This window comes from Trematomus bernacchii, unplaced genomic scaffold (assembly GCF_902827165.1).
Source record: "Trematomus bernacchii unplaced genomic scaffold, fTreBer1.1, whole genome shotgun sequence".
In the NCBI taxonomy this organism is placed as follows: Eukaryota; Metazoa; Chordata; class Actinopteri; order Perciformes; family Nototheniidae; genus Trematomus; species Trematomus bernacchii.
Window position 1 is genome coordinate 264,583 of NW_022987561.1, and position 24,029 is coordinate 288,611.

General features: G+C 42.2%; 1 protein-coding gene across 4 annotated transcripts in view; it reads left to right on the forward strand.

Moving 5' to 3' along the window:
• Positions 1 to 24,029, forward strand: part of LOC117477428 (nck-associated protein 5-like) — a 126,255-nt gene that overhangs the window by 87,416 nt on the left and 14,810 nt on the right. For all 4 annotated transcript variants that reach the window (XM_034124085.1, XM_034124086.1, XM_034124087.1 and 1 more), the window contains 10 exons: positions 1,939 to 2,029; positions 6,249 to 6,407; positions 8,857 to 8,925; positions 11,121 to 11,159; positions 11,648 to 11,767; positions 16,346 to 16,450; positions 17,695 to 17,880; positions 18,496 to 21,974; positions 22,463 to 22,568; positions 23,490 to 23,577. In XM_034124085.1, the coding sequence (XP_033979976.1) occupies positions 1,939 to 2,029; positions 6,249 to 6,407; positions 8,857 to 8,925; positions 11,121 to 11,159; positions 11,648 to 11,767; positions 16,346 to 16,450; positions 17,695 to 17,880; positions 18,496 to 21,974; positions 22,463 to 22,568; positions 23,490 to 23,577 (4,442 nt within the window). The remainder of the gene's footprint in view (positions 1 to 1,938; positions 2,030 to 6,248; positions 6,408 to 8,856; positions 8,926 to 11,120; positions 11,160 to 11,647; positions 11,768 to 16,345; positions 16,451 to 17,694; positions 17,881 to 18,495; positions 21,975 to 22,462; positions 22,569 to 23,489; positions 23,578 to 24,029) is intronic.

The window sequence follows — 24,029 nt, forward strand, 5'->3', positions numbered from 1 at the left end:
CCTTGTTTCTAAGTCTACTGTGATAAAGGAATAATACACAGTGTCTCTTAAAAAGCTGCTGCCAAGGAATGCTGGCAGCCAAGATATCCAACCAAGGCGGGGGGTGGGGGGGGGGTGCGGGGGCAACTCCTGAAACATGCGAGCATTCAGGAAGTAATTGGCAGGAGAGCGATGACTCAAATAAACAAGCGAGCGTGAATGAAAAGCGCCACATTTGCAGAGAAGATTGGTCGAAATCTGAGATGGCGTGCAGAGATCTCTGATCATGCAGTAAGTGTCCTGGCATGCAGCCTCCTCCAGAAAGTGTCTTAATTACCAATGAATAACCACATGACTGCAGGCACACACACACAAACACACACACTGGGAATCCCTGTCTTTAGCCGTGCTTCATCCAGTCCTTTTTCTGATCCAAGACACCCAGCAGGGGGCTCTTCTTCTTCTTTGGAGACGGCTTAACATGGGACATATGGGAAAGTCTTTGCCTGCCAGATCACTGTCTTTACACAGAGCCCAATGGCGGATAATGACACTCGGGAGAAAAAGAAAACGGGAGATGTGTTGTCAGGCTGACACGGGACACACCATGCTGTCTGTCGATTGAGCGAAAAAGCACTCAAGCTTATATGATGACTGCATGGCCTATTTTAGCCTGGAGACCTACATTACTGCAATAGTGTCTAGTGTGTGTTCGGATGTCTCTCCATATGGAGCTCAAGGACTTTTACACAGTGTTGCTGGCTTTTTTCCGCAAAAACGGAGGTACAAAGAATGGAGAGAAACTTAACAAGGGGTAAGTTTTGAGCTCAGATTGTCAGCTTTTGTCAGAGGTTTGAGGTCCTTTGATCATTTTTTAGTCGTGTGAAGGAATTTGTCATTGAGCTGAGCACAGTTTCCAATGAATAGAAATAGTGTGCTCCTTCGTTTGATTCCATTGTGACAATTGACTTGAGGAAGTTTTTTGCACTTGTTACTTTTCAAAGTATTTCACCTCTAACTGTCCCGGTGCATTGTGATGATGCATCAAGTTTTTTTTTACCCTCTGTCGTCACATTAAAGCTGAAGACCGTCAGACCTCAGGCTGAAAATTGATTGGACCCTTAATTGTATTTCCTGGACTGCTGACGAACGCCACATTTTAAATGCAGCTCGTGCTGCGCGAGGGTCAGGGGAGCCTGGAATTTGCTTTCGCCTCCACATACATCCCTTCAAAACACACACACACACACACACTTTTCCTTCCTCCTACCCTGAAAGATGTCTTCAATAGGTCACTGAAGAGCACTTTGAGATTAATCACACTGAGCATGACTATGTTTTTATGTAAAGTAATGCTCTGTCATCTCAGAGTTATGGACCATCCATCAAATGCATTTAGCAGACTCCCTCTCTCACATATAAATAGGTTTTAGGAGGCTGAATTTCACAGTAATGACAAATAGCACTGTTTATTTTATGGGATGTTTTTCTGGACACTTGTCCCATTCTGTATTTGGACCGATTTACTGCTTGGATTTCATTATTTAAATATGATTTTGGATGGGTTTTAGAAAGCTATTTGACCAATACCAATGAATTGTAATGCTTTAAAACAAATACCGTAAAAGCAGTTTGTTGGTAATCAGTGCAACATCGATAGTGATTACTAGGCTAATTATCCAAAGCAATGTTATTTGTGTTGCTCTGCATGAGTTGCCAAAGAAAATGAGATGATAACAAGTAGTTCAGAGAGTTTAACTGAACTACAGAGCTAGAAACAATACATTTGAAGCTTAAACTCCTTTTTAAAACTGCTTTTGGCCGAAACATGCTACTAGAAAGCATTTCCCGGTTATACGTGATAATCCACAGCTTCTGGAGACTTGTGTGGAACCAAGAAGTCTTCCAAATGAATGAGATATTGCGATGTTTTAACCATGATATGTGTCCTGTGTGCAGGATGGAAGAGACGGTGCGGACGCTGCTGCAGAACCAGGGCGTCGTGGAGCAGACTGCTGTGGACACTGTGGACATCATGAAGGCCTACAAGGTAAACATTAAAGATCTCCTATCATGCAAAATGCACTTTTTAATGTCTTTTATACATAAAAATGTGTCCCCGGTGTGTCAGGGAACTCACAAAGCGTCAGAAAACAAAACCCTCTCTCTTTTCCTCCGTACCCACATCTCTAAAAACGGGGGTAGAACGGAGCTGATCCAGATTTGCTGCCGATATGACGTAATATCTGAAATGTGAGCTGGCTTTACGCCCACGGCCCTATCAGAAACGTTGCTATCAGAAACAATGCGCGACGCGTTTTGGACGTAATATGGTCTTTGTTTACATTAGCAAGCATCGCTAACACTCAGAGCTAACCTGTACTGGAGAGAATATGTGTAAAAAAGCAGGATATTAAAAGGTACTGACCTTGTGGTAAACCCGCAAGAGAAAAAGCATTTGAGCTCCATACTGTTTCAGAAATAATCCTTGATGTGGTTTGGAACATGATATGGCGTTTCATCACGGCAGCATTTAGCTGAGTATCTTGTAGAATTCTCCTGATCAGATACCCCCCCTCCCTTTAGCTTTAGACCCAGAATCAGCACTTCTCTAACAGGGCTGAAATAGAAGGATATGAGGCATGGCTGGAATGGGTGATCTGTTTGGTATTTTGAGCAAAACACATCATAGACATGTTTTTTATATATTTTCTATAACTGAGACCTATAATATATGCCTAAAAATAGCAAAATAGGAGACCTTTAAAAAAATGAAAGTGTCTAAAGGAGCCTATATGTTTACTAATGACACATATTCTCGTATTTGTCTCTTTGTTTGTATCTCACTCATCCTTTTCCGCAGCTCAGCCAGTGGTGGGTAAAGCCAGACTGAGCTCAGGTGCTTTAATCGATGTTACATAAGAGAAGTAGCTGCTGGGAGAAAGAATACACATATCTCTGAAGCAGGGTCAGGGCGTTGCAGCTGTAAAACGCTGTTGCCTCAGTCTGTTTATCATCACGGGTGTTATTCACTGCTTTGTCTGAGAGCCTTAACTACAGCAAACTATTCCCTACTGTGTGGAGCTTTCATTTGTAGACCTGAAATTACTTCTTTTAGTGTTTACCCACCACCACACACAACATATTTAAGTTTTCATAAAGCAGCAGCAAAACGTCTCCAGGGAACAGAAGGAAAAGTACATTTATGGTTCAGCAAGTTTGTAATAAAAAGAGTGTCTTTATAAAACATCAGTGTGAATAAAAGACGGCAGGAACTCTTTGAATGATGAGTGCAAATAAGTGCGGGCAGTATAAGTTTAAATGTCAGGATGGTGAACCGTGTTATTAACTGCCATGATAAAAGACTGATGTGCTGTAAATTGCCCCGAGGTGCAAAAGCTTCATAATAAAAATATGACTAGACAGCTCGCTCTGAAATGTATGTGACATGAATACAATGTGTCAATATGCAAAGATTAGTGTCTGTGCTCACAAAGTAATCCTTTTCTGGGTTCCCCACCACAACAAAAGATTATGTTGATGAAAAACTGAACGACAGGGGTGATAGGAGGTAGAATAGGGTGTGTTTTGTGGAAGCATACTGTAAATATTCTCCACTCTCAGCACCTGGGTTCAACCCAAACTGAATCTTTTAAAATAAAAAAATAGAGACACTACATACTGATATACACCTGAACATCAGCAGGAGAGGACTCTTTAAAGTAGAGACACTACATACTGATATACACCTGAACATCAGCAGGAGAGGACTCTTTAAAGTAGAGACACTACATACTGATATACACCTGAACATCAGCAGGAGAGGACTCTTTAAAGTAGAGACACTACATACTGATATACACCTGAACATCAGCAGGAGAGGACTCTTTAAAGTAGAGACACTACATACTGATATACACCTGAACATCAGCAGGAGAGGACTCTTTAAAGTAGAGACACTACATACTGATATACACCTGAACATCAGAAGGAGAGGACTCTTTAAAGTAGAGACACTACATACTGATATACACCTGAACATCAGCAGGAGAGGACTCTTTAAAGTAGAGACACTACATACTGATATACACCTGAACATCAGCAGGAGAGGACTCTTTAAAGTAGAGACACTACATACTGATATACACCTGAACATCAGCAGGAGAGGACTCTTTAAAGTAGAGACACTACGTACTGATATACACCTGAACATCAGCAGGAGAGGACTCTTTAAAGTAGAGACACTACATACTGATATACACCTGAACATCAGCAGGAGAGGACTCTTTAAAGTAGAGACACTACATACTGATATACACCTGAACATCAGCAGAATAGGGCCCCTTTAACTTGTAACTTTTTTTTATTGGTTAATCTGGTTAAAGTCTTAAAATGCCAAATATGTTAAATTTGAATTTATATAACACAGACAAAAGAACGACTTGAACAAGAGAGTTGTTTTTGTTTTGCTAAATAAATAACAGGGATAATTATATAATAACAGGGTGTCATTGTTAGCATGCTGATGTTACCATTTAGCGCGCAGCAGTATTTTTCCACCGCATGCCGTAGACCCGTATATCTTTCTAAGATTAGAACATATACAGGAATACAGTTTTGATTTCTTACCGATGTCAACCCTTAATGGAACAAACACACAAATGATGCTCAAGAAGATCTTTTTTCTCAGCTGAAGAGCATTGTTATTTTCCCACACTGATGTACAGTATTTGTGTGTTTACTCAGAAATAGTGTGCCTCTGTGAGATATCTGAGTAACACCACCCGTTCCTCTGCAGCGATGTGCTCCTGCTGCAGCTGCATTATTCTGTGTGTTCAGCAGACAGACTCAATAACTTGAAAGGGCAGCATGAGGGACACGGTTCCTCTCCCTCTCCCCCCCCCCCCCCCCCTCTGTGGAGATTATTACGGAGCCCTTTAACGCCATCTGATGAGCAGCCTCTCAAAGTAAACTGCAGACTGCCCTGGCTAGCCCCGGCAAACAAAAAGCCAACTTATAAGCGTGACTTTAAAGAATTGCCTCAAACTGGATTGTCTGATGGAATCAAGCAAGATTGAACACCTAATATATGTTTAGAGGAGATTGGATCAAGCTGAAAACAAAGCACTCTCAAGGACATCATTTCCAATTCCTGTTAAGAGATCTTGTTCTGGCTGCATTTGGATATATAAAAGACAAGCTGCATTAGTGCTGCTGACCTCAGCTTTCATCCATCACATACACCTATATATCTTTGAGTTGGACATCTGCCTGTCAAAGCTCAGCTCGGAATGAGAACACAGTGTGTGTGCAGGATGTTATCGATAACTCATTTGACGCAAAGATCCTTTCTTTCAGACTTTTCTCAAATCGTTGCCTCTTCTTGTTCAATACCATACCATCAATAACATGTCTTTTAATTAGGAAGAAACACTCTTAGGTGCTACTTTTGTATCGGGTCCCAAGCAGGCAATGGTCACTTCATGAAAATGTATATATTTCAGAATATTTCAAATCTTAATATTCTACTTCTGCTGTTTTTCTTGTGAGCTAGTAGAAACGTTCCATCTCTTCAGGCCTATTCAAATGAAACAATCTGAGAGGCGGTCACGGCCACTAGCTTATTATAGAGAATGCATCAAATACTGAAGAGTGACCTTCATAGCGTCTCATGGCCTAAGGGGATGTTTTTAAATTGCTTCTTTTCAGCTATCATAAACCAAATCAATATAGAACAGATAATGATGACTGAATTAATGTTTGGATATGTTGAATACATGTTGAAGTACTTTTAGGATGGACATTCTGAGAGTTTCCTTTTGCATGTCAGTGCTAGCCAGACAGCAGCTAATTAGCGTCCAATTATTACCAATAGTTTGTTATCGCAGATGCCAAGAAAAAATTAAACCCAAAAGGAAACGGATAGCTGGCATAGAGACGGCAACACAGAGCGAAAGATCCCCACAATGCAACGGAGATGACAGCCTTCAAGGTCACTGCCACTCTTTGGAAAACAAGTGAAACATGATTAGGGATTAGGGGATGTTTTGGCGCTGTGTTGTTGGAGCTGCCTCCCTGTTGTCTGCCCATCTGATCCTCTCCCCCTTTTCTCCTTCCCTCCGATTTCCTGCCTTTCACGGCTCCTTACCCATCCTGCCCCTGAAACATTTGTCATACCTCACTTCTGAACGCTTTGCATCCCATCTGCTCAGGTTTTTCACTTGCCAAATTCTAACCTTCCTCCTTTTTTCTTCTTCTCTGTGCCTCAGGATAAACTCTCAGAGGAAGTGCGGAAACAGTACGAGGGCCTGGGAGAAAATGGCTCCCCGCCGTCGAATCCTACGGAGCTGCAACCGAACGATCCTGACGTCGGCCAATCAGAGGAGGACGAAGCCAAACCCCTTCTGGAACGCCTCAAGGCCCTGGAGGTAAACACTTTTACCACCTTTTTCTATTTCTTACCACCTGAGCTGCGTTCCCTTTTGTTTTCTTTATCTCCCCCCTACCCCTCTTTGTTCTCCTTCTTCATTCCTCTTCGTCTGTCTGCCAGTTGTCAGAGTCCTTTGTGTCTGAAAGCATGACAGCTCATCAAATTCTCCAGTGTTTGGAGAGCGAAGTCATCCTTTGAGAGTCGCCGGTAGGGGGTAGGGCTGCCACGGGCTGTCCTCCAGCTTTGGTTTGTTTTCCTCTGCGCTCGTGGGGATTCGAGCCGCCCTCCACTCGCAGACACAGTGATCCACGCTGATTTGTTTTTCATTTCTACAGCAGCCACCGGACACATCCTCTCACATCATCTTCAGCAATTAGACGACTCAGACCTAATTAAATGTAGCCACCAGTCACACTTTTGCATTTCAAAGTGGCTCCCCGTGGCCTCTTGGTGACATTAACCTCTTGTGCTATTTTTGGAAAGCAAATGATGCCAGTAATCATGAAGCTCAGCGATAAGACTCACAGCAAAAAGAGTATCTTCTCGGAGAAAAGAACAAGTCGTTTGGAATGTATTGTCTGTTTTTCCCCATTACACTAAGGCCTCCCTGGTAGAAAATAGACCCTTATTACTGCAAAGTGGCAGGTAATTGCCTGTTGCTCCTCAGCTGTAAGCTATCTTCCCAGACTGGCAGGAAGTTATATGTCCACCTGATGAAGCACATTACCTGAGCATTACATTTCTAAATGGCTCTATCAAAAGCTATCTGCCATTTTATTCCATTCTGCCGGCGCAGGTGATGGATGCACCGCAACAACAAGGCAATAAATCACTGCCCCGCATTGTGCATAAACTCCACTGACACTAAGAAAGCACTGCCCGGCACAACTGATGCTCTTCATTAACTTGGCAGGCACGCATTATGGTCTGTCACTGGGGCTTAACTGAAAACACCCAGACTTTGGGAGAAATGCCCGTCGGTTATCTCACTTGTTCAGCGATGAGAACATAGCTGCTAAAATGTGGCCGCACAGGGTTGTTTACATGCACAAAGTCTAAATTCAATACCAGGAGAGGAGTTTTTAATGGACTTCTGGTGTTGGAGAGAGGGAATTCCTCCATTCCTCTTCAATTTGCTGGCCTTCCACAAGCTTGAAATCTGCCAAAGCAGCATAATCCATCACCGTGAACATTCTCTGCAGTTATCTGTTTCCTTTCCCTCGCTTCAATCTCCTGCCAGCAGAAGGAATACATTGAAGAAATTCCCAAAATCACCCATCAAACCTAAATGTCACCTGCATGTCTTTCTATAGCGTGTTTGTTAGCCAAGAGAGCACTTTGTCGAGGTTTTAATATTGGAAATAAAATGTCATAATACTTCAAGAAATTACATCGTAAAAAAATGTACGTAGAAAACTATTAATATATTTGAGAAAAGTCTTAATGATATACACAAATATTTATATATACTGTATATTGCTGTGGGAATAACATTTCATTATTTATTTAGAAAAAAACTAACAATGCTTAAAGAAAAATAAATATATTTGTATGGGTAATTAAAATGTAATACTTAGTAGTATTTACTAGTATTAAGTAAATAAAAAAATGTGTTGGTTTGCTAAATTAAATTCCCATTAGTTGCTTCAAAGGTTAAAGCTCCTTCTTCCTGAAAATTCTTTAAATTAATTCAAAATTCTTTAGACTTTTCTCACTACTATAAGTCTTTCTGAGATGACGACATTACGATATACAGTGCAGTAAACCAAAATAAATATATCAAAACGACACAGTGGTTCTCATCGGTATTTGTGTCACTGTAGAATAGATTAAAAAACATTTGTGTCTGGGTTCAGGTAACATTTATAATAAAGCCCCTAAAAACACCTTGCAGATATCTCCATTCACAAACACTTTCTTTAACTACCAAGGTCATTGATTACATTTGCACCCATAATCAGGCTTCAAGGCTTCAATTAATGGGTGTTTCTTCCTATATGGTATAATTCGAATATTTTGGGTTGTAATTATATCGGTAGTTCCAACTAAAGGGCAGAGGGTCGAGAGAAGCTAGGCTGGCTGACAGCTTCTAATAAGCTGCCTGCCACTGACAAATTGGAAACTCCCAGAGATCAATAGGGCGCCGCCTCATCGCTTGGCAAGTGGAGGAGATATTCTTATTAGGTCCAAACTCCAAATGGCTAGCTTTCCCGCCCCAAAGTTCAGCATCATCACTTCCATCCCCCTGACCTTTCTCTACTACTCTGTGATTTTCTTTTGTTATTGGCCATCTCAAGTTCAGCGTTGACGTATGACCTTTGTGGAGCAACTCTCCTGTTAGCTCTGCCTGATTGTTATTTCTGTCTGTTGTTTGGTTGCATCGCATGTACGCAAAGTCTCTGCGAGGTTTGACCCTGACTGTGTGTGTGTGTGTGTGTTCTTTGCAGGACAAGAACTCTTCCTTGGCCTCGGAGAACCAGAACCAGAGAGAGCAGTATGAACGCTGCTTAGATGAGGTGAGTGACCAACATTTGGCTTTCCTTGGACATTTTCCCAAACCTTGAATTACTTCTGACTTTGTGTGAACAAAACAAGCTTAGTTGAGCTTCAAATTAAAGGTCCCCTATTATACCTTGGTTGCTGATTGGCTAATGGTTACACAAGCCAAGAAATCGTTATGACATCACAAAGTGGCCAAAATCTGATCAGCTCATTTTCAGACAGGTTTTTATATAAATGGATCAGGACAAAAAGTGAGCAAATGTTTTTTCCTGAAACATTCAGAGTCTCTTTACACAGAGGGGACACATGTTGATGTAGAAGAGACATGAAGAAGAGGGGACACATGTTGATGTAGAAGAGACATGAAGAAGAGGGTACACATGTTGATGTAGAAGAGACATGAAAAATGGATTTTCAATAATAGGTGACCTTTAATGTTTTAACCAACCCTGCAAAGCACATGTGTTTCCCACAGGTTTACAATTGTCTTGAGCGTGAGGGAGGCGGAGGAAAATTGTTGAGAAGTCATTTTGAAAACATTGTCTAAATTGTGAGGCTCTAAAACCCAATCTCTCATACATTTTATAAAGAGGGAGTAGAATGATTTAGCTGCTGTAAGTTAAACCATTATTAGTCTGATTTATGTAAAAAATAGACAATTATGGAAACTAGGATCCTAGTTAGTTTACTGTACGATTAAGGAGTCTTTAATGTCAAAAGGCTTTTTGTTGATGATAATCAGAGGTAGGAGAAGTATTCAGATGTTGTACTTGAGTAAAAGTAGAAGTAGAAGTACCAGAGTGTAGGAACACTCAAGTAAAAGTACAAAAGTATTAGCATTTCAGAATAATATATATGATATGTTTTATAATGATTGATCATGAAAGTGTTCTCAAAGCTGGTAAAGGTGCAGCTAGTTTGAATGACTTTGTATACTGCAGGGTAGCTTGTGAATTTACTCCAGGTGGAACTAAAGTCTGATTTAAGATCATTAATCCAGATCTGTAAAGTAACTAAAGCTATTAAATACATGTAGTGGAGGAAAAGTAGAAGTCTCTAAAAATTAGTAAATGTACCTAGTTACTTTACAACACTGATAATAATAGTACCAGAAATGATGTTTGTGAGGAAGAAAGAGGAGAGGATAGGGGGATTGGAGGAGGAAGGGGTGAGGAAGGAGATTAAAGTGAGCGATTTAAAAAAAGGAGGGTCACAGTTTGCGTCCTCCATGAATTCCTTCCTGGCTCCTTTCTGCTTCCCTACCCTCATTAAGATGGCTCGACTCAGCTTTGTTGCGTTTACTTGTCAACTGTTTTCCTATGTGACATTTGAGGAAGGGGGGGGGGGGGGCTTGGTAATGATCCTGTTTTGAGGATGCTGGCTACACACAGTGGGAAAAACGCTTTCTTTAGGGATGATTTCTCTTCTATGTTCCAACAGCTGCCTATCTACATTTGTGTTAATTACTTGAGTCAAAGTCAAACACCGGCAGAGTTCAAACCCTCTGTCCGATACCATTAGGTTGTGTTTGATCACTGTTTTACACTCAGATCTGTGTCTTGCGGTTCCAGCAGCGACGGCTCATTTCACCATATTTACTCCAGTTCCTCCTCATTCAATAAATGAGAAGCGAGAGCACTCAAATAAGCCGATGTGGCTTCACACAGTATTAATGAGCAATCAATGCGCAGTAATCGGAGCCGCTTCACTGTGGTCTGAGAGTGGGGGGGGGGTGTTAGCCGCTGTGAGACCAAAGCCCAGACGCCTCTGCTTCTACATCAGCCTGCTGTCAATAGCACCATTAGGAAGTGAGAGTTAAACATTGATACTCCGTCTGTTATATATGGTGCCATGTTCACTGTAGAATTTGAAGTGGTTTCTATGGAATTGGGTTTCTTTAATAGCAGTTTTTGATGTTAAGGCTGTTTTAGTGAGACAATGAAATGTTGATAACTAGCCTGATTTGTGATTAGTTCTCTCACAAATGTACTGTAAGATACAATGTTATGTATGACACCTTAAGACGAGGAAATTAAGTACTGTTCGAATACATTTTCTTTAAAAGGGCATTTGTGATTTTAACGCTATTTCAGCTATTTCATGTGTAAATTGGCTGCGGTATAAATTAAAAGTCGGTCTACAGAGGCCTGTAAGGGTCATAAAAGACCTTGTAATACATCCAATAATGGCTTTTCTCTGTCTATTTAAGGTTGCCAATCAAGTGGTTCAGGCGCTTCTCACCCAAAAGGTTTGTTTCCTCCTGATGATACACTTCTGATCAAAAATATTTGTATTGCGTTTCGACAATGCATAAGTAATGTTTGTCATTTAGAAGTGGAAAGCAAAGTATACGATACAAATGAGACAGTGGTCTGTACTGATTGTATCTACAAAGAGAACAAATGATTACAAAGAACACAAACAAACAATAACAACGACTAAAGTAATCCCCTACATTCACTGCCAGTGAGCCTCATACACACGATCATTTACCAGGAACATTGTTAAATGAATATATATATTATGCATATACATACATGCAGCAAATACCTATAATCATACACATCTACTGTATTCATACACACATACATACATATGCTGCATATATACCAATAGCAGAACGTTTAACAGAGTGTGGAATGCATTACAAAAAGGTCTGATGATACACTTGATAAACATCACTTTTATACCTCAGAAAAGCATTTCTCTGACGCTCGCTGTGTCCTCCTCTCTCAGGATCTCAGGGAGGAATGTCTGAAGCTGCGGACCCGAGTCTTCGACCTGGAGCAGCAGAACCGGGCTCTGGGGGTCCTGTTTCAGCAGCGAATCAAACCTGCTTCAGACCTGCTTCTCCAGGTATGCTGCCCCCTCTTTTACTTATTTTGAACACAAACACCTGTACTTTCTACTTCTTACATTTTGAACACAAATACCTGTACTTTCTACTTCTTACATTTTGAACACAAATACCTGAACTTTCTACTTCTTACATTTTGAACACAAATACCTGTACTTTCTACTTCTTACATTTTGAACACAAATACCTGTACTTTCTACTTCTTACATGTTGAACACAAATACCTGTACTTTCTACTTCTTACATTTTGAACACAAATACCTGTACTTTCTACTTCTTACATTTTGAACACAAATACCTGTACTTTCTACTTCTTACATTTTGAACACAAATACCTGTACTTTCTACTTCTTACATGTTGAACACAAATACCTGTACTTTCTACTTCTTACATGTTGAACCCAAATACCTGTACTTTCTACTTCTTACATGTTGAACCCAAATACCTGTACTTTCTACTTCTTACATTTTCCAAACAAGTTACTTTAGTTTGAATGTGTGTTTGGTGGCGTGATCATTATTATTTAGCATCATTGCGTGCCTATTGATTTGAACACGATCCGTGTATCCATCATTTCCTGATCTTCTCTAAAGAAGAGGGACCAATGAAAACGTTGTCATGTTGCCGTTGTTCAGCATGGAAACATTCATTAGCTAACAATGACATTATTGTTCTATTCATATAAAGGGAGGTCAGGTACTCTTTAAAACAGCTGCTAGTTATGGGTACTTTTTACTGAAGTACATTTCAAAGCCCATACTTCTTACTTTTGAAGAAGTTTAGTCAGTACTTCTACTTTTACCAGAGTATTTTTAAACACGAGTATGTGTACTTCTACTTGAGTATATATGTATATCCTCATGCTGTGAACTCCTCTGCTATCACACACTGATGATCTCCAGTAAACAAGCCCGGGCACTTATTCCCATACATTTGAAGTTGTTTTTCATTTGAGTTGTTTTTACTCTGCTCTGGGGTCTCAGCTGGAGACACAGGCTGCAAAAGAAAAACACTTTGATTGAGAATACAAAACAAATCCCCTTTTTTTACATCAATCTTTATCAATCTGTTTTTCTGTTTTGAGGCAGAGATGAAGCGCTGGCCTTGAATCACTTGTCGGTTTTTGTTGGTTTGTTTATCATGCATGGTTCAATCTGAGGTTCTGTATGTGTAGTTCTCCTTTCATGAGGAATCCTTGACGTTCACCAAAACCATGAAAATGTCCCACTAAAAAAGACAGCCTCCTGTGTGTGCCACCAAACATTAATACCACCCCCCAAATAGGAATAGAATATGCAGTTGTATGCCCCCAGTGCAGTTCTTCTGAGAAGTGTTTGCAGAACTATACGCTGCAAAAAAACACAGATTTAAACGTGCGTGCGTGCGTGCGTGCGTGCGTGCGTGCGTGCGTGCGTGCGTGCGTGCGTGCGTGCGTGCGTGCGTGCGTGCGTGCGTGCGTGCGTGCGTGCGTGCGTGCGTGCGTGCGTGCGTGCGTGCGTGCGTGCGTCCAGCTAGAAGGTGTAATTATGAGACAGATGGACCCGCCACGTTATACTTAACTCATCTATTGTCATCATTGATACAGCATTGCAGGCCCATAAGGTCCGTTTGGAAAGTAGGGTTTCACATTATTGTGTCTCTTCTCGCTGTCAATATGAAAATAGCAAGCTGCCAAAAGAGGGAAAAACGTCTGTCAGTCCGAGACGAGAGGAGAGGGTAAAAGCAGAGGAGGCAGGCAAGGCTAGATAAGGAGTGAAAATGGAGAGCGATGAGATAGCAGAGAAACCGAGACGACAAGGAGGTAGAAGTGAAAAACTAAAGGCGAAAATAAGACGAGGCAGAAATGCTATATCAATTGAGTTAAAAAAAGGAAGAGAGATAATATGGCTCTGGGTGTGTTGTAAAGCTCTCTATCTGCTGCAGCATTATTGGACAGGCAGGAACATTGTCAAGTGAAACTGCAATATAAAAGGCTGGAGGAGGGGGTATTGATGTGGGGACCAAGAGGACGAGAATTAGGACAGAGACTCTGTGTAATGAGTTTTTCCCTCTCCGTATGATTCTGCTGAAAAGAAAGCGTTTTCACACGTCACCACCGAGTCATTATTTACAATAGGTTTTCCCACTGGAAGGGGCCATTTTGCCTGCCTGCTCGTTACCAAATATTGACATTTGCATCATCAACTGGTGATTCAGTGTAAGGGTTAATCATAATGTGATCACCCCGCTCCGGATGTCCATTATGCAGTAACGTGTGGGAGAAATCTATATTTATCACAGGGACTGGAACTTCTGACAATATGTAATTGAGAAATGTGTTAATGAGCTTTAGAGAGGCTGCTGGGGAAATGGTGTTACCTTTAGACAGCTATCCTAGATGTCTTCTTTTCCCTGTATTATTCATTAAAATAAATGATATGTGAATTCTACAGAGGTTAGGGAGCCAAAATTGAATTTATAGTAGCATTATTATGATACTGTTAACAAACCTACACACTTACAGTTTCACATCCCACTTAATAATCCATAGGAGCAACATATCTAATACAAATATGAAGATAATAAGGGTGAGCTTTCATGGAGCAGATGGAGACTTAATCACCCGTATGAGTGCACTGTTTCCAATCTAGCTGTGGCCCTTTTTGCTTATCAGTAATTAAACGTTCTCCAGTTCCCCGCGGGCATCTTGAGTTTCTCTGATAAAGAACCACAACGCTTTTTTAAAAGGAGCAACATCAGTTGGGCGCCAGCTGAATTGGTTTGATGCCAAAAACGCCAAGTATTCATTTCAGAGAAATAACAATTTTCTCAAACCATGATCTATTCGGAGGTAAGGGAAATATGTCTTCCCCATCATGTATGATATTGAATAGATGAATTAAAACAAATAATAATAATAAAAGTACCATGACATCATTGCTGTTTGTGCAGTTTGTGCTGCAGCCATGAGCTAAAAGTTTCTTTGCAAAAAAGTTTGAAATCCCGTTTTTTAGGCAGAGAATATTGGTGATAATATATTTGGAGCTTTTGAGATATTGTTCACCTTAGTCCTGTCATATTACTCGTCTGAGGCTATGTCTCATATCCTGGTTATCAGGCTTCATGCTGCCGGAGCTTTAGGAAAATCCTTTGTGATGAGTCAGATATATAGATCAGGTCATGCAGGTGAGTGTGTGTGTATGAATCTCAGTGTGTGTCACTTGTCGATGTGCTCTTGTGTGTATGTGTTTTACCGATGAGTTTTTCCGTGCCAATACTGATGGATTTGTTTTTGAAGCCGCCTATTCTGGGCTGACATTCATTATCTCGAACAAAAGTAGGAATCTTCTTGCCTTTTTTTTTCAACATGATCACACGAAACTTATCCAATCGGCTTCCAAAGTCCTAGATGTTATGTAATAGTCAGCAAAAGACCTTATTTGCATGTTATATCGCATCATTAATACATGACTTTGATCTTGGCCTTGAACCTACGAAAGTTGGAGATGCACATATGGCCTTGTCATCTACCCCCCCCCCCCCCCCCCCCCCCCCCCCCCCCCCCCCCGCGACCCTGTGACACTATTGACTGAATCCTTGATGAGGATGCTGAGGAGGTGAAATCCGGCACCCTACGATAAGATCAGAGCCCCCCCCCCCCACCCCTCCACCCTGTAGACAGCAGGGAGGCCCGGCATCAGAGTTGCACACATTTAAATGTCATCCCTTGTTAAAGCTCGGATGAGAAGCCATCTTGCACTTTGATCCTAATAAAACTAAAATGGCAGCTAAATGCTGTATTTATTTTCAAAATAGCAACGAAGAATAGTGACCTGAAAAAGCCAACTCGGAGACAAACAAAGGGAAGTTTGGCTACCGTTAGGAGCTGTTTTCGTTCTCCAAAATGTTCAGAGGACGCCTTTCACTGCACAAAAAAAAGTCAATACAAAACTGTCAGCAAAGACTTTTATGGGATTCAATCCAATGTGAGCAGCTCTCTATTTGCTGAAGGTGACTTTCCCTCCACAGCATGAGGTAAATACAAATCAAATCGGATATATCAGAGCGCAGAAAATCACACATGTCTGTATAAATATATACTCGCAGAGTGTGCACTCGTTTGGCCCATGGCAGCACAAGATCAAGTGTTTTGTTCCGGCGTATTTCCAGTCCAAGTTAATTTGAGCACAGGGAACACAGTCTAATTAAGTTCGGAGATTAATACATGGAAATGCTTTTGGTTTTTGTATCCTTCCCTCTTAAGCGCAAGAGTTAAATAACAGAAGAGACTGCTGACAAAAAAAAAATCAAAGGAATCCCTTACTCCCTGATGCAATTATATCCTATTCACATTAGTTTTTCTCCGGCCGATGTCATTAATGACTTTGAGGCGGGGGGTATGAATCGGGGCTTTGCATTAAGGGAATCTGATAGGCCAGTTGCTCAGCTTCAACACTGAACGGCTACTGAACAGTTATACAAATGAACATTGTGTTCCAAAAATGTGAGAGAAAAAGAGAGAATTGACAAACTGGGAATGGAGATCAAATGAAATACCTGCAGTCCAAATTCACTCCGGTGTGTCCTTCCTTTTCAGAAACTCCACTCGAGGATCATGGATCTATCTGCTGCAGATTTGCTTCTGGAGCCAGAAAGAAGCAAGGCCTTCCTCCTTTCCAGGAACACAGAATCCCCCTCCAGTGTAAGCTTAGTGGGAAACATTTTTTTAGCCATATGAATTATCCAGGTAACCACAAACCCACTCAAGAAATCGTTACGAGATATTAAAATACAGACCTAACTATCTGAAGCCGTGACCCCTCCTCTGCTCTCTGGCAGTATCATTTGGCGCTAAGAGGATCCTTGTCATATTACCAGAAAAGCATCGATTGAGCCCCTCCGTCAGTAAAAATGACTCCATAGGACACTGTAGTACATTAGTCATCTTATATATTATGCATTAAAGCCTGAAAATGATTTTGCTCCTTCCTTTTACCCTTTTGCTCCTCGGAGAATGCCACCTGATAAACTCTACGGCAAAGAATGAATATAATAACGGCTGCGATGCGAATTATAATAAATCCTGTAATCTAAATGTGCAAAGTATCTCCTTAAAGACATTATGTGAAGTGATACGCACAAGTGACATTTATATGAGACCAGAAAAATATCTTATTTCTAATCTTGCATACAAGAATAAAATAATGTATTTGCAGTCAATGCTGATCGAGGAACATCTGCTGTGATGACTGAACATGGGAATATGATTGATATTTTTAAATTAAGTCTGGAAAGCCAAGTACTGTAGCATTTAATGAAACTTTCTAAGAGTATTTGACAGGTCTGTCAAGTGCTGGTAAATATGTTTCATATCTAAATTAACAGCAAGATGGCAATTAGATACGCAACACTACCCGACGTCTTAGACATCAGATACTCACGTTTATGGAATGAAGCGTATAAAATAAGACTTCTGGGAAACAGTTTTAAGAGAAATGTCCAATATCTGTGGCATTTCTCTCAATAAGAACCCATCATCACATTACTGGGGAAAACACCAGAGGAGATACAAAATAAAGAGTCCTACCTATTGATTGTGATAAGAATAGCGATCATCAAACACATTACAAAGAATTGGCTAAAAGATAATAACTCAAAATGTGAGAAAACAACTAGAAACCAAATGCATATCTTTGAGGAAAGGTGGGAAAAATGGGTGAAGTATAGAATGTATACCTGAGTATTAATAATGTATCCATTCTTTTATTTGTAATATTATTATTTTATTATTTCTTTTCGGATTTGTCAACTGTTACGCAGTTAATCTATGTACCTACATGTGTTTATTTTTTTATGTATGCTTTGTGAATATCTTCTTAAAATGCAAATAAGTAAATGATGCTATAAAAGTTATAAACACTATAATGATGTTTCTCTGTCTTATAGGAGCTCCAGTGGAATGGAAAGTCAGGTCTCCCTTTGGCCAAGTGTCTGAGCCAGCTGTCCCTCACAGCCCCCCCTGTGTACCCCCGCAGCAGCTGCAGCAGCAGTGAGTTGTCCCTGTCGAGTGCCTGCAGTGAATTCTCCAGCGGCTCCTACACCTGGAATGATGGACGCTCCTGTGGGAAAATGGTAAATCCTGTCACTCACTATTTATCTTACTGTAGGAGTACACTGGAAAAAGTGCTGCTCCAAAATCAAGTAAAAGAATAATAAAAACAAGGTGTTTTCGCTTGTAATGAGTCAAAGAATCTGCCAATAGAACAAGTGAAAACTTGCATGGTGAGATCCCTTGAAATATGATGGTATATTTAGATACATCAGGTCTTGGAATTAGCTGAGAAAACTTTGTTTGAGCTATATTTCACCAGAATAAGGGAATGTTGTGTTACAGAATGAGCCAGAACTACTGAAAAGTGTTCTCTTTTCTGGTGATTTTCCAATAAAAATGTGTTTTTCTAGAATCAAGAAAGATGTATTTATTGAAACAAGATTAATCCATCTTTCACAAATACCACAGCAGCTTAAAACAAATGTTTCATCTGAGATATAACTCAGAATAATATGTTAGAGTAAGAGTCTCTGACATAACAAGATATTTAAGATGCATTCTCTAAAAACAAGACCCTATATCTCACTGCGTTGTTACTTTCACTAGAAATTAGACCAATATACTTGGCAAGATTTCAAGTTTTTTCAGTGTATGCTGATTACGACACAATTTTGATCCACTTCTTTTGCTTCTAGTCATCGCTGACCTGGGAGAAGAGGCTGAGTTTGGGTTCGTCAGCTCCGAGTAATATCTGCACCCCCCCGGAGGAGCCCACCAGGCGCAAGGAGAGCAACATACTTCAGGGACTGAAAAAGCTCCAGAGGAGGAAGCACCGGAGCTCCTCCGCCTCAGCCAGGGTCTCCAAGTCAGGAGACAAAGACTGCATGAACTCCAACGAGGGCATCTACTCCCTGGGTGTCTTGGGTGGAAATAAGGGGGTGTCCAATCCCACCCATGTGGGTAGAACTTCAGCCGTTGTGGGCAAGAATTTCTCTTTTGATTCTGATGACGCTGATGACGAATTGGCAAATTCTTGTCGAGGAGATAACATCCCCACTAAGGACAACTGGTTTTACTGTAAGAAGCTCTCCCGCAGCATATCGGACAGTTTGTGTAGCTGGGAGGGGCTTCAGGACAGTGGGGGTGGGGGTGGAGGTGGGGGCGATGGTAGCTCAGGTCTCTTGGCTACAAAACACCTTTCTGGCTGTGATTCAAAAGAACGTCCCGAGAAACTCATGAGTTTCATTAACAGTTTTCTTCCTGAGGGACGCCCCTCAGCTTTTAAAAAACCATCCTTGCTGCACTTCAAGCCCCCTAACCCTCAGGGTCCCATCCCCCTCTCTGATGTGGATGATCCAGAGGAACTCAGCTCGGAGTCTAGTGACATCCGAATGTCCTTTAGCCAGACACCAGAGCGAGCAGAGAGGGACTCCAAGAGGGAGTCAAGAGACGCTGCCAAGATGATCGCGCAGCAGTGCCTCCGAAGAGAGCAGGGACGCACCCAATCAGCAGACGGGAGGCCCAGGCCTTTCAGCCTATTGAAGGAGCCCAAAGGATCCATGTGTACTCAGTCTGAGGAGAGCCTCTTGTCAATATTCGATGCAGAAGGAGAGCCTATTGAACTGTCTTCTCAGAGTCTCACTGCTTGTTCGGGGTCACGAAACGGCATTCAAAGTAGCAAAATAGTCCCCGATTATGCAGAAGTAGTGCCGCGGGAGAGACCGACAAGGCAAAAATCTGCGAATGCAAGAAACTACAGTGTTCTTGAATCTCCAGAGAATCCATCTGAATATCAAATTAGGTCTCAAAATACTAGCAACAGCAGGGAGGGCAGTGCAGAGAGGGAGTCGATACACATGACTCCACAAAGGAAGCTAATCAAACCGCCGAGCAGCCGACCTAATAAAGGCCCTGCAGTGCCCCCCATGAACGATTCTGCTGCTTCCAGGTCGAGTGGGTCAAAGATTCCTGGGCGAAACAAGCCTTTAACCTCTCCATTGAGATTGTTTAAGGGCTCTTCCACTGACACAAGTAACTCAGGACCCTCAGGTCAGGAGAAATCCCCCTCTTCTCCTGCGGTTAAATTGTCAAGGTTTATCAAGACACAGGGAACGTGCTCACAGAGCCCAAAGGCAGTGAACTCCAAGCTCCAAGGCAGGGCCGAATTGAGTAAGGGCCCCTCCTCCTCCAGTTCCCCTCACCTCTCAAGGAGGCACCTGGATTATGTTGACAATGGCGAGCAGCCCACCAGAGACAAACACTGTGAAACCAGCAAAAATAAACTCAGGTCCCCTTCTCCTCCCCCGCCCCCGGGCCGCACCACCTCCTTACTGGTCAGACCAAATTACGAAGGGTCGCCTCAAGCACAAAAGACATGGCTGGCTCAAACAACCACTGTGAGGGGCCCTCCCCCAAGTTACCACACCTCAATTCTACCAAATATGCAATCGACGCTACCCATCAAGGATAAAGACTGTTTAGACTTGGATGCAGGCTACGGGACTGCACTTGCACCTCAGAAACTGGTCGAGAAAACCAGTCAGCACCTTCAAAAGTCCCCCGCCACCACTCAGACGCCTACTAAGGGCACTTCCAAGAGGATGACCGCGAAAGACTACCTCCCTCCTGCAAACTCAGGGTGTGATCCAGAAACTGAAAATGCACCTAAAAGCTCAAAGAATGTCCCTCCCCCTTACAGTGCCCTCAGAGGGTCCTCACTTCAGAACTCTTTTGCAAATAAAAGATTATCAACCCACGAAGGTGTCCATCAGACAGTGCAGAAGACGTCTATTAGTTTGCCCCTATCGCTTCAGGACACACCCCAAGCTAAAACAGAACCCCAAAATGGCAAAGCTGTTGTCAGCCCCCCCAGTTCGGCCATGCTTTCCCCCAACACGCCAGAAAAAGCCTCAAAGACTCGCATCCCGATGGGTTTCAAAGCATTCATCAAATCTCCCCCTAGCCATAAAAATAGTCCCTCGATACCAGGCAAGCAAGCGAAAGATCATATCAACTCAGTCTCCAAGGAAACTGTGACTTCAAATGCCTCTACCCAGTGTGACAGCTCGCAGCCAGTGTACAGTATTGATTCCCCCCCCAAGATGTCCATTACAGAAGTGAAAGATGAGGTCCAGTGTAGATTACTGGAGGACGATGCTCATGCTGTGTTACCAGAGGAGGGAGAGCTTTGTGAGAAAGGGAAAAGGAGTAGTCAACTTTTCTCCAGATCCATATCTATCTCTACAAAGCCTCATTTAAAGCCGGCGTTGGGGATGAATGGGGCCAAAGCCCGGAGCCAGAGCTTTAGCACCAACTACATTGAGAAACCCAACATCAATGTCGTAGATGGGCCAGGAAAAACCAGAACTCAGATAATCACCAACTCTGGGGAAAGGGGGAACTCTTTGTCGCGGCAGAGTTCCTTGGAGGTACCGGAGAGCCCCGTCCACTCCCCAAGATCCAGGCTCAGCCACTACGGAGGCATGACGTCGTCAAATAGTCAGAGCGTCCTTCCTGAGAAAACGTCCAAATCAGGTGACGGGTCACAGGTGGAGGCGATCACTTCACCTTCTCAAAAAGAAACGCGTAGCTTACCCATCAGTGAAAGGGTTGGTTTAAACATCCGCAAGCCAGCGAAAGTTCATCCACAGCCTCCAATAGCAACTTCCCCTGATGACCCGGACTTTAGCAGGCATGTCAAAACTCAGACAGACTCTCCAGATATGGAAGAGAAAATCAGCCCAACAGCCTGTACGATCGAAGAGAAGGTCATGATGGGAATCGAGGAGAACCTGCAGAAATGTCAAGAACAGGAGAAGGTCACTGCCAGCGAGACCAAACAGAAGACGGGCCCTTCTCTGGCAAACTGGTTCGGCCTCCGTAAGAGCAAACTACCCGCTCTGAGTGGGAAGAAAGCGGACTCTCCCAAGGGTAAGGAAGAGAAGAAGGAGTCGAAGATCGGATCGGTGCTCGGAGGCAAACAGAAGAAGGATAAGAAGAAAAACGATAACCAGCAGAGAGACGGTCAGGAGGGGGAGAACCAGTCTGATGTGAACAACAAGCTGAGCTCCATCATGGACCACTGCAACAACCAGATGGGTCAGATCGCCTCGCAGATCCAGTGCACCACCGCGTTCATCGGCAAAGACCAGTTCGTGAAGGAGCTTCTCGGCAGGTGGGTGAAACTACAGCTCGAGAACATTCCGAATGAATTACACTTAATTGATCGGGCGCTATGCTGATTACTCCCGGTCACACAGTGTGAATCGACAAAACAAATTGGTTGTTCTATTACATTAAACATGAGCTGCTTTAAAACCTGTGTGTTCAGAGAAGCTGATAAATAAACAGCGGCTGTCGGCTTGAGTTATGACTCCACTCCAGTGAGCATAAGTAATTCTTAGAGCAGCATCCAAGACACATAGTCAGCAAGGTAAAGCTCCACATTTCATATTCCCTACATTGATTTACCACTTCAAATCACAGCTGACAGATTTATATCCAGAGTAACTGGGAGCACTTCATAGAGGCTGTTAAACATTTCTTTGCATCAGTGCAGCGAAAGAGCAGGTCAATGCAATTTATCAGCTGGCTCGCTTTCTACCTGCTGAGTTGATAAAGGAGGAAGCAGACATGAAAATGGATCAAATCTCATTTGAACAGGACCGCTGTGAAGGGCAGCTGTGAGGCCGCATCGCCGCCTGGGATCTCCACCCCCAAGAAATACAGCGAAATGAAGGGAGATATGGAGATCTGTCCAGATACTGCTGTAAGTGGGCACCATAATAGACAACATATTGCTGTCTGCGTTGTTTGTCTCTGACTGTTTCGACATACAAGCAAATTCCCACAGGTTTTCCCACACTTGTTCACAAACACACCCACTGCAGCTATATATCCCCCGAAGCGTCCCTATTGATTCACATTGTACTTTGACTCAGCCTACGATTTATCGCCTCTTTTTTTTCCACCCAGCACCAATGTTGTTGTTGTTGTTTCCACAAGGCTGGAGGTTTTTAAACTCACACAGAGACAGCCATGAGGGCCAAGCATTTAGTTAAATTAGACCTTCTTTCAATTATATCAGCGCACTTTGTAAGCAAATGGCCAACAAGAATGACCTTGTGGATTTATTTATCCTGAATTAGCTGTCAATCAAAGAGTGTTTGAGGCAGCTTTAAAAAAGGAGAGTATACGGAGAGCTGAATGGAGGGAGGGGATGACACAAAAAGAGTCTCACTGCATAATGTAGGAAATTTAATCCAGCTGATGTGGAATTTTGATAACATGGAGGAGCGCCTTATCGCAGGCACTCAATTTGACAAAGGGGCCATTTAATACCATCCTCCGAGCTTCCTGCCTATCTGCTCCCCACAGAAATGCAACAAAAGAGGGACACTTTATGACCTACAAGCTCCTTCTCTTGCACCACCCTAAAACCACATATTATTCTGAATAACCCAATTAAAGTACGGCAGGAAAGAATGACAATTGCCAACAAAAAAACGTTTACACATTTCACAAAGCCAGAAGCTCACACATGAATCTGTAAATGTCAACCTTTCTTCTGCAAATTGCCCTAATATATGTATATATGTTATTTCATGTAACATCATCTCTAAAAGACACTTATATATTGTATATTATGGTGTATTTTAACTGCTTTCTTTTCTGTTTGTTAATATTCTAGACCCTTATAATGACTCAGAAGATCAATCTGAGGGCTGGAAATGAAGAGGGACGTATTCCAGACACAGCTTGTCAAGACCACATGCTAGGTAGGCTGACTGTAAATAGCTCAAATGAGTCATTTGTGCCGAAAACATGAAATACCCACACAACTGTTGTCGTGGTAACATCATGTATTTGATTCTGATACTAACCCAAGTAGCGTTCAAATCCTATCTTGTCTCCTTTTGAGCGACTCTTTTACTTTCACTCCGTCAAACATTCATGTTGTTTTAAGCCACTGAGTTCCATATTTGCGAGTGTTTACGAAAAAGCTGTCACTAACCATCACGAATCAACCAGTGCAACGGAGCAGCAACACATTCGACACTTGCCATTTCCTGATGCGATTGACAACTCAATCCCTTCGCCGACTAATTCCCCCTCACTTGCCATTACTGTGGGGAAAAAAAGAACATGTTGACAATGTAGTCAGGTGATTGATGCGCGACCAGGTATTCAACAATGCCTGAGCAGCTAAGGAAGTGAACAAATGGATGCC